Genomic DNA, 11,971 nt, shown 5'->3' on the forward strand with positions numbered 1-11,971 from the left:
CACACACTGACAAAAAAGTTCACTGTTCTTCATAAAAAAAAAAGTGAAGGAGAGACAACTGGAAGACTGGAGCGGAGAAGAGAAAGTAAGTGGGAGGGAAAGACAGAATGCAAAGAGAGAAGTGAGGTGTGTGTGTGTGTGAGAGAGAGAGAGAGAGGGAGATGAGGTGAGGAGGCGGAGAGACGAGAGGCGAGGGAGGGAGTAATGTAGACAGGGAGGGTGGAGAAGAGAGGGATAAGCCACACTTGGATGAAGGAATCCAGTGGAGTGAGGAGGGACTTTCAAGTGTTCAATCAGGGAAACTAAACTACAGGTTTGTGGTTCTTCATCCTGACACTCAGACTGGACAGCAGGGCAACTGAAGAGATGGACAGATGGGACCAGGAACAACACCAGGCCGTGGACTGACACCGACCGGCATGACCTTTCCATCTGGCTCTTTAACGTAATCTGAACTTCCTGAAGAGTTGCAGTTTCAAGACAGAATTCCCAGGTTTGATCACCTCCGGGGATGACTTACCACTTGCGCTGAAGTCTGGCGCATGTTGGAGGGAGTTCACTCGTAGAGTTGGATACTAGTGGAGGCGCTATGGATATATACAAATGTTTGAGCTTACTTTTCTTCACTCTTCCTCCACAAGGTAAATCATTTCTCTTTCTTTCAGTTACAGTCACTTAATTTCTAGTTTTCTTTATCAACATAAGGGACCGTATAAACATTATTAGAGGGGGGACATGGGGTAAGAAATTCATTTGTAATTAAGGCTAATCTATATTTTTCATGACAGCAGGGGTTACATTTACAGATTTCTCATTCTGAGACGAAAAAATTGCAATATTCTGTCAGCACCAACAAGGTTAGATGCAGAAGGCTTTAACCTTTGAGCAGCTCTTTACTCAGAGTGCCACTCTTTTGTTGTGTATGCCAAAAAGACATTATTTGAGATGTGGGGAGGAGGGTATTGTATTTTTTTCTTTTAAGTCAGAGGAGGGGCACAAAGAAAATGTAGCAAAGGCAGCACCTTACATTTTTATAAAATAAAATACAAAATTCTGCACCCCTACCCAGCCCAATAATTTTCCAACAATCCCTAACGAAGCTCCAGTTCTGTTATTCAGAAAGGCATAGATTTTCATTTTAAGATGAGTAATATAATCTGTAAAAAAAACACAAACTTCAAGACATAAAGAGTGTTTTCTAGATATTAGATAAGTGGGTAGAAACTAGCTCTGTTGCTTAGTGACCTGGTAACAAGCTTTGTCTGCCTATAAGAGCAGTACTCACTTGTATGAAAAAAAATATTTGCTGCTCATGCATTATTGGCCAATGATAGTGCATTGATCAAATGAGGACAGAACTGGGTCCAGTAGCTCTAATTGTCTTCTACAGTAGAAAACTAACCAGGATAAAGCTGAAAATATTGATGAATACATATTAATAGCAGTAATATTTACTTTAATTTTGGCATCAGATCTTATGAACTTTTCTGGATGATTCACATTATGTATCTTGTTAAATGTTCATTGCCTGCATAAATAAATACTGATATCATTCATTCAACGGCATGATTGAAAGGAAAAGAACTGGAATGAAAGGTTTCAGAATGAAAAGTGAATTCTAAGTGACCATTCATGGTGTCCTACAAAGCACACTGTACAAGAGTACACTCATCCAATGGTTACCTGCTTTCTCCTGCACACAATACTGCTCTGACCCACACATTGTCAAAGTCAGGACAGCCTGTGGGCTCTCCCATCTAAACCCATTAGTTGCTAGGCTGCTTTAGAATCTACTGGAGCGTCCCTTCATTTAATATCAGCTGCATTCAACAGATATCGCACAGGGCTGATGTGATGAAACAAAGGTTCCTGTGTCAGTTTCTTTCAACTGAAAACACAGAGACATTTCAAGGTTGTTGGATGTCTGGACATGTCAAACAAATTCAGGGGTAAATAGGAAGAGAAGACGTGGGGGAAAAAAAAGAAACTATATCCATTTAATAAGATATTGATCCCCAGCCTTTAAAAATTGAGGATGCCAGTTTTTCAGGCAAGTGAAGGACAGCCCATCAGCTTTGATTGAGTGGGTAGGGAGACATGAGAGGAAGGCCAGCAGCATAACAATAACACCTGTGTCCCTATTTTAAGAAGACAAGTTAGAACAGCAGCATATTTGTCTAAGATATATATCAGCAACACTGATTCACCTTAACAACTAATTACTTTAAAGCTAATAAAATAACTACAGCTATGTTTCCCCCTTGTGTAATCACATGACTCTAATTATTGTGGGGTAATAAACCCCTCCCTCCCCTGCTCCCATACCAATTAACATTTTGCACCATAAGAACTGAACAATATATATGCAATATAATGCTCCACACACAAGAAAGACATTGAAATATGCAGTAGTGCTAGGCCATAATGAAATATCAGTGAAGCCAGTTAAATAAATCAGCCTATGATTTATTGCTGTGCCAGTGAATTACCTGCACAGATGCACAATGTCCAGGATAGAAGAAACCCTAATTAAATATGAAAAAAAGCCCGGAATACAAAGGACATTGTACTGTACGAGCCTTGGGACGATCCCCGTCCCTTTAATTGTTCCTGGACCTTGTTAGGTCATCCTCAGTGCTATGTGAGCTGGTTCTAAAAGGGGAAAGGGATGTGACTGAGTTGCTCCGTCAGAGCGGCAGTAGAAGAGACATCGAGGCACAGATGGCAAGAGGGGGCAAGGGAGGGAATGAAACGTCTCGACAGATCGCTCCATCAGCACGTCTATTCAGAGACACAACGGATGTCCTCAGATTTAGATTCATCCTTCCTCTTTTCCTCCTCTCATCTTCCTCACCCCACCCCACCCCCCTCTCCCTGTTTGTCTCATCTCTCAGATACAGTCTCATGTAACCATATGCCACCTGTGTATAATAGAGGTCACCCTCCTTTTAGATTACATTCTGTATCTACACCAGTGGATTCTTTACTGTGGCATGGCTGCATGCTAAATCCAATTTAGATGAAAGTACTTGAGGAGGTAGAAAATATATGCAATATTAATATTATGCATTTGAAATTGTGTTTTGTATTTTATAGATGAATGTGCAAAAAGAGAAACTATTGATAGTATTTATAAAGATACAGAAGGTTACTGGCAAAGTCTGTACAAAAGCAAAATAAATGAGCACAAGGGATCAGCAATATTATCTGAAGCGTGTGGAAATATGCAGTATTAAAAACAAATATCAATGTGTACTGTTTTAAAAAAGACAAGAAATGATACACAAAGACTATGTCATTAGTCTAAAGCTTTCCTAATGTGTCTAATTTCTTCTCTCCTCCCCTCAGTTTGTTCCCAAGCTGGACCCCGGGCCCATGCTGAAGAGAGGCTGCTCCAGGATCTGTTTGTACATTACAATAAGCTCTCCCGGCCAGTGGAAAACACTTCAGACACAGTGCTAGTTCACTTTGGACTTTCTATTGCCCAGCTAATAGATGTGGTGAGTGAAATCTCACAGCCTTGAAACACAGGATGTCTTTCTTAAGAGTTGATTAATCATAATGAATATTATGTTATGATGGTGTTGGTGCAATGTAATTGTGTAAATGACATATCTTCAATTGTGCCCTCTCTGTCATATATATTCATTATGATCACAATAGCAACCAGCTCAAAGTTACACCAGGCAAGAGAAATAAATATAAATTTACTTATCAACGGAAATGAGACCACAACAGAGAAGACTGCATTATTTTCCCAAATTAAATTCAGTTGTCATGTACGGACACCAGTGATAAATATTCAACACTGTCACCTAAACAGCAATCCAAACACAGCTGGTCTCTATTAAATACCATCTTTATTCTCTCTTGTCCCTATGGTATCTTTGCATTACGGGCCCTCTGCTCTGGAGATTTAAACATGAGCATTTTACACAAATTATGTTAGAGGATTTCTGTTGACTAAGGTAAAACCTTTTCACTGCCATTTGGAGCCACAAACATGCAAAGTTGCCTGGTGCAGCTTAAAGATTGAATATGTGTAGCCTGCATTTCTGTGGGGCTGATTCTCAAGGTTTTGACACACAATTAGGTGACAGTGCTTGCTCCACATGTCTGGTAGTGAGAGTCAGCTCTGGGTGAAGTTGTCTTCTCCGACAGTGCCTTAGATGTTGCTGGGGAAGAGCTAGAGAAAGCAGCTTGCCAGCAGTGGCAGCAAAGCAGCATACAGTGAGAGTGTTCTTGCATGAAAAACTGCCAAATATATTTTTCCTGGTGTATTACACAACTAATCTGTCTTTATAAATAGAGGGTATGCTTGGAAAACATGAATTAGTAGAAAATGAGATGTTCAAAGACATTCTACCTAAGTGATGATGAAATCCAGACTGTCATACAATTAATTTGAAAGAAGATTAATGTCACAACGATTTCCTTCTCTGTTTACATGAAATAAGGATGAGAAGAACCAGATGATGACCACAAACGTCTGGGTCAAGCAAGTACGTAATGATGAGAGGCAAAACATTTGCTTAAGATTCAGTCCAATATAAAGCTACAGTATGTAAATGTGATAAATGTTCTCCTACAGGAATGGAACGATTACAAACTCCGCTGGAACCCGGAGGAATATGAAAATGTCACCTCTATCCGTATTCCCTCGGAAATCATCTGGAGGCCCGACATCGTCCTCTACAACAAGTGAGGATCTGTATCAGTAGCTTGTGTGTTTTAATGTGAAGATATTGCAAGAGATACTGTTCACACAGTTGCACAAAGCAGTTGCTGGGATCTTAAATGTTGCAATTCTCAAGGCAAAAATAATCATATAGCAACTAATGTTCAGCTTTTGATGATTTAATTCCAACAGATGGCATGACTGGAGGGAAAACATGAAGATTCTGCTGTTGTGCCAAACATCTTGTCCTGTGCCAATGTCATAAAGTAATTTAGCTAAAATAAATGTGAACAAGGTCAGCCTTAATGGATGTGGTTATAAACAAAGCACAAAGCAATACATTAAGCAAGGAATTAGAAGATGAAACGTAATTGGATGTGTTTCAAAGGGACACACAGTTAAAATGCATCCAGTGACTGCCTCAGGTAGCTGAATTTATTTCACTCTAAATAAGGGAAATCTTGATCTATATGACAAACTGTATCAGAAAAAGGCATGACAGAATTTTCAAACACAACTGTGAAAATCACATGTTATTGCAAATATGATTGTGCTTTCTCATGATGAAATATCCATGGCTAGGAGCTAATAAGGCAAGGCACGGCACCACACACACAGGGTAATTCAAAGTGTTTCATGTAAGACACTGAGACTAAAAAAACAAAATGACATGAAACAAATAAAATTGCTTTCTGTACAAAGAGAAAAACAATCCTAAATCCTTAATCCTTTTGTGATTTACCAGTGAGTAGCAGGATTTTAAATCATCAAAATCAGTTTGTTGACAGACTGGAAACCTGTGCAGAGATTTGAGAAGTGGAGTGATATGCTTCTTAGATTTAAGCTGTAGATGTCTCTGAGCTTTTTAAGATAGCCCTGAACCTAGAGATAAAGGAATGGATCTTGTTTGCCCATAAATTCTCTAATTCATTTTATATTGTTAATATGGTAGCAGGCTGACTTTATCATTGCTTTGATGTGGCTGTTAGATTTAAGTTTCAATCAATGACTACACCAAGATTTATGATTTAGGTTAAATTTATTGTTGTAATGCAGGATCAGACTAAAGGGAAACATGCATTAGTTGCAAGTCGAAGTTACAGGGCCAGTGTGTGTGTTGGTGTGTATGTTTCCTTTGTCAGTAGGTTTTACTAGGTCAAAACGCAGGCTTTCATTCTGTAACAAGATTTTAAGTGATTTTAAGAGAGTTGAGCACTTACTTCAGCCCTTTCTTCCTTGTCACCAAAACAATTACTTTGGTATTATTGTTTTTTAATTGCAGGAAATGTTGGCACATGCAGTCTTTTATTTATTTTACGAAACTCATTTGGTGATACAGACATATAAATGTGAGTGTCATTGGCATATCTGTTTAAGAATATACCTTTTTTTGCTAAGTTTGAGCCAATAGAGGTATGTGGAGAGAGAATAAAAGATGGAAAAAGATTATAATCATGTTAAATTATTCTCTAATGATGCTCTCTCAAATAACAGCTCCTTATTAAAATAATTCTCTCTTGAAAGAACATCAGCAGTGATGAAAACGTTTGCATTTTGTATCTTTTGCACTTATCATGTGATTTAAAAAAGTTTAATTTTTCTAGTTGGTCAATCATTCAGATAAAAAATACTATAAGTTTGTACTTAATGGAAGTCATTGGTTGTAATAAGAACTAATTATGGCATGTTGTTTTATGAATGACTTAAGCGCTAACACAGAATCATTTTCCCAATACTTAAGTGTTTAAAAAACTGTCAGATTCTGTCAAAGGTAAAAAAAAAAAGTGCTGAAAATACTGAAGGTTATGCAACTTTTGATGACAGCAAAAATGTAAAGTACATTTTATTAAATGTGTTTGCCTCTTCTATATCCCATTCTTCATCTGCAGTGCTGATGGCGACTTTGCAGTAACTCACCTCACAAAGGCACACCTATTCTATGACGGTCGGATAAAGTGGATGCCACCGGCCATTTACAAGTCTTCATGCAGCATAGATGTCACATTTTTCCCTTTTGACCAGCAGAGCTGCAAGATGAAATTTGGTTCTTGGACCTATGACCGTGCCAAGATCGATCTGATCAGCATGGCCAGTGATGTGGACCAGATGGACTACTGGGAGAGTGGCGAGTGGGTCATTATGAATGCAGTGGGCAAGTACAATACTAAAAAGTATGAGTGCTGCACAGAGATATATGCTGATATCACTTACTATTTCATCATCCGGAGGCTTCCATTGTTCTACACCATTAACCTTATCATCCCCTGTCTGCTTATCTCCTGTTTGACTGTGCTGGTGTTTTATTTGCCATCACAGTGTGGAGAGAAGATCACCTTGTGTATCTCAGTGTTACTTTCCCTAACAGTATTCCTCCTGCTGATCACAGAGATAATACCATCTACATCACTGGTGATTCCGCTGATTGGTGAATACCTTCTGTTTACCATGGTCTTTGTCACACTCTCCATCATAATTACTGTCTTTGTTTTAAACGTACATCATCGATCTCCACAAACCCATGGCATGCCTCACTGGGTGCGGAGAGTATTCTTGGACTTGGTGCCTCGGGTCCTCTTCATGAAGCGTCCTCCAGGCACAGCCAAGCAGCACTGCAAAAAACTTATCGAGATGATGCACCGTCCAACCACTATATCAGCAACAGGCAACTCACAGGCCTTTTGGTCAGGGTTAGAGACAGGGTTAAGACAAATAGGACAGATTGATAATACGCTCCCAAAGACTCAATCAAACAGTCCAAACATCATGGTCTGCTCCCCTTCTCCACCCTCTTCTCCGATTGACGACCTCAATGAGAAAGATCATCCACTGAAGACTAGCATTTTCTGCCGGTCCCCAACTGGTCAGTATTCAGTTCTCTCAGAGAAGCAACTCCACCGGGGTCACATTTCGTCAGCCTCGTCTTCTTCCCAATTGTCCTTGCCCCCAACTTTGCCACTGGGCCCCCTTCGCAGCCTATCCAGGGATGAACCTAATGCACTGGCACAGAATGGCCGCTCCCTCAGTGAAGAGCAAATGTGTGACCAAAAGAGGGAACCTCCTCAGAGAACTGGGCATCGGTGTCGCTCCCGCAGCTTCCAGTACTGCTGTCTGCACAATGAAGGACCTGGGACCACTGGGATTGCAGGGCGAGTGAAACAAGCCTTTACAGATCACCTAGCAGAAACACTCACAAAAGAGTCCACTAAAGACACGAATACCGAGCAGGATGCCATAGTTCCAACTATTTCCCCAGCTGTGCAACGGGCCATAGAGGGAGTTCAATACATTGCTGATCATCTCAGGGCAGAGGATGCAGACTTTTCAGTGAGTTGACTCCAATTATTTTTATTTACGTAACCAGTAAAACCTTGGTAATGACATAACAATTTCAATATTTTTCTGTAGTGCTCATATTTGAAAAGATATGCAAAAATCTGAAGTCACACAGGGTTCTTTATAACCTAATGTGGCTTAAATGTTTGCCAGTTTCCATTCAATGTTTTTGGATGAGTACAATCCCTTCAGCACATGCAATAGGGCTGTCACTTTTTGTTTGAACATGGGAAAATAATTGAATATTTGGTATGTAAGCATCTGTTTGAATTCAAAATTCTCAGTGTAGGCAATGCATTGTATTTCTCTGTGTGATTGCTGACTGTAAAAACGCAACTGCCTTGTAGTGTAAGCTTGTCACTCAAGTGAGGCAGCGCAAACACTGCGGATGAATGGATTGCTGTCAGACCAGATTTCACCCTTGCTTGCACGTTGATATAAAAAGCAGGAGGGATAGGAAATAAGCATGGGCAGAGTTGTAAACATAAACTGCCACACCTAGCAAGCAAACCACAGTTTACAAACAGCTTTTTTATTAAACACTTTACTCTCTATTAAATGTCATCCAAGGAGGGTTGAATCGAGGGCAGCTGGACTTGGTTAAAGATATGTGAAGACATTTCGCCTCTCATCCAAGGGGCTTCTTCAGTTCTAACTGACTGTCAGGAGGTCCCAGGTACCTCTGTGGGGTCATTATTGAGGTCATTAATACCACTTGGTTCATTAGAGCTCCTGGCTGTTGTAATGACAGTTGTTAAGAGTCATTGGAGTCACCTGAGGCCAAGTGTAAAGGACAGTTATTGGAGTTGTTAGATGAGGCCAAATGTGAATGGTTAAGTCTCCTGGGAAGAGATGAAAGGACAAAATTGTAGATGGGGGATAAGTGGTGTCGTAGACTTCCTCCTCTGTTGAGGGATGGTTTCTCTACTTTGACGTAGATAGCCTCTTTTACTCCTCTTTCAAACCATCTGTCCTCCCTATCCAACATATGCACATTGTCGTCCTCGAAAGAGTGTCCCTTATCTTTCAGGTGTAGGAAAACTGCTCAGTCTTGACCTGCGGAGTTGGCCCTCCTGTGTTGAACCATGCATTTGTTTAATGGTTATTTAGTTTCCCTGATATACAAGTCTGTGTATTCCTCACTGCATTGGACTGCATACACTAGATTGCTTTTCTGGGTTCTAAAGGGTGGACCAGTTTCTGTCTTAGTGTCTTGCTGAGTTTGAAAAACACAGGGATGTGGTGTTAGTTGGAAAAATGATCCTGAGTTTCTCAGATAATATAAGACATATAAGGAATGATGATGTTGTTGTATTTCTTCTTCTTTTTTTCACCAACCACAGGGTTGTTGTTTTTCCTGGATCTTGTGGCTGTTTTTGCAAAGGTCAAGTTGGGGTATCCCTCAGATGTTTGTGCTCCTTCTCTTGGGCCTGGGCACTTGTTGGTACATTATCAGCTTGGTGATGCAGGGTTCTGATAACTCTTAGCTTATGCTCCGGTGGGTGGTGAGAGTCAAAGAGTAAGTATTGGTCTGTGTGTGTGGGTTTCCTGTATACTCCAATGTGGAGGCTCCTGTCCTCTTCAATGTATACAGCGCAGTCCAAAAAGGCCAAGCTATTGTTCCTGACATCCTCATGTTACTGTCCACTGAGTTAATGTGTTCTGTGAAGGCTTGCACTTCCTGGGTTTCAATTTTAACACATGTCGTCCACATATGTGAATGCAAGAACAAACAGCGAACATGTCCTTGCACTCACTGCAGCAGCATCTCTCCTTCTCTGATGCTTGCATTATTTCCCCATGCAGTTATACCATATAAACAATCAATATTTCATACGTGCAAGATCAATTCCCATTCCATGTTTTAAAGTTCAGTAGGCTACATGGGTTGCTTTCAAATTCAAACCAGATTTCTCAAAAAAGTGACAGCCCTAACGTGCAACATTGTCTTTTGTTTTTCCTACAGTGTCCTCTGTTGCTTTTTTACTGATGTATAAGTGTATACAAGCAGCTGCGATGCGAGCAGTATTGTTCTTATACTTTCCTGTGTATATTCTGTGTACCTGGAGGTTTAATAAGTATATCCACTTGGGGCAGATCAGGGCTGAATCCCCCCTGCCAACACTGGGATATCCTCCCTTAGAACTTTCGATATTGCACAGCAAGTTACACAAATGTGAATGCTTGCATAACCCTGGAACAAATGACCATCAGACAATTTACTGAGACTACCGAGTTCTCATGCTGTCTGTTTATGTGTCATACTGCAAGTCTTCAGTTTTGACTGTGTAAAAAAGTTACTCTTCTTTATCATGTAATGTACTTTCAATCTCTAGCCAGTATTTGAAACAATGGGACCTCAGTAATTTGACCTTGAATTTTTCATAAGAGAGAAAAGTAAAGATTGAATGACATTTAGGAGATAGCTGCCTCATAATGAAAAAATCAGCCATTCGAGAGAAATCAATCAAGGGTGAAAACTGACAGCTGGTAAAAAGAAAGGTGGTGTGGTGTGAAATTTGAAATGTCCCTCTGCTGTTTCTCTTCTCTGCTAGGTGAAGGAGGACTGGAAGTATGTGGCTATGGTCATTGACAGGATATTCCTCTGGATGTTTGTACTGGTGTGTATACTGGGATCTGTTGGACTCTTTCTTCCTCCTTGGCTGGCTGGAATGATCTAAAAATCTCATCAAAGAAAACAAAGTCCAAGAACACTGAGATACGATCATGTCTCACATTGTAAAAAAAAAAAAAAAAAAAGTAATTTATCCCTTTATTTTCTATTTTTCAAAGGAACCACAAGTCACACTCATTGCTCTTGCCCCAGGTTATCAAAAGGTTACTCATAGAGAAACCAGATGAAATATCTATCATTGATTCCAGTGGGCATATAAATTCTTTATGAGGGCAAAAGGCCAACAGCGAAAATATCCTTCTGCACCACTCCATTTTGACATTGAGCTGTATAGCTCAAGCTGTCACCTTCATCAAAAACAGTGAAGAATAGCCTTTGACCCATTCACAACAGTGGAAAAGACCACAGGAAAAACCTACACTCTACTCTGAGCAGGAATTGTGAGATATTGATATGACTGCATAAGGTTTGGGTTTAATCTCAATTTTAACATTCCTCAACAATGTCAGTGATATACTGCAGTATCTTGATTATTCAGTGTTAGGTTGTGGGAAGATTTTCTGGGAAGGAGTTGTGTGTCTATGTGTGTGTGTTCAGGTGTAATGCTTTTTGCAGTTGTCACTGCTTAGGTAAGCACACATACAGCTCCGTGTTTTTTCTAATTGTAGCAGCCAAATAAACACATTTATTCAATATTTCTTTCAGCCATTCTCTTTGTTACTACCACAGCACTTTAGTGTTAAGAGGGTGGTGGGTGGCTGGGGAGGAGGGTTTAAAGTCACTCTCTCCAGTCATGCATAGCCCTTCCTTCCCTCAACCCTGGCCACCTCAAAAAAGGCACAGGCCAATTTAATTATTTCTTTTGCTTGATAAATCAGTAGAATAGAAGTAGAGTGATTGGCCTGATTCAAATTTTTGATAAGCATGATTTTAATAGGCCATAATCATCTCATTTCATTCCTTTTAGGCACTGACATTAAAGTTAAAGGGGAATATCAAAATCTCCACATTTGTATCATTATCGTAAATAAAGGAAACCAGCCTCAACTCCGCATTTTACACTGTGCACCATCCAATCAGATCTGATGGGAAATCTAATGGATTTTATTGCACAAAACAAAAAGAGAGAGTTGTTTTTGATGCACAAAATGAGGTTTCCTGCAGTGGCAGATAGCGGAAGGGGTGAAATGCTGATGATGAAATAACTTCTGAATGTTTATGCTCTTCAGCAAAAAAAAAAAAACATGTCTAGAGCAAAAGCCAGAGAGCAAGAAGCAACTGGGTTTATGTGAAATGTTAATTAATAGTACCATTGGTGCAAGACA

The 11,971-nt window shown here is 39.9% G+C and overlaps 1 protein-coding gene across 1 annotated transcript; it reads left to right on the forward strand.

The window, feature by feature from the left end:
- Positions 1–257: 257 nt before the first annotated feature.
- Positions 258–11,341, forward strand: LOC137184111 (neuronal acetylcholine receptor subunit alpha-4-like). The gene is made up of 6 exons (XM_067591486.1): positions 258–641; positions 3,349–3,500; positions 4,458–4,502; positions 4,592–4,701; positions 6,568–8,002; positions 10,567–11,341. The coding sequence occupies exons 1-6, from the start codon at positions 590–592 to the stop codon at positions 10,690–10,692; spliced, it is 1,920 nt and encodes a 639-aa protein (XP_067447587.1). The 5' UTR covers positions 258–589; the 3' UTR covers positions 10,693–11,341.
- The last annotated feature ends 630 nt before the right edge of the window (positions 11,342–11,971 follow it).

This window comes from Thunnus thynnus, chromosome 6, assembly GCF_963924715.1.
Source record: "Thunnus thynnus chromosome 6, fThuThy2.1, whole genome shotgun sequence".
NCBI lineage: Eukaryota > Metazoa > Chordata > Actinopteri > Scombriformes > Scombridae > Thunnus > Thunnus thynnus.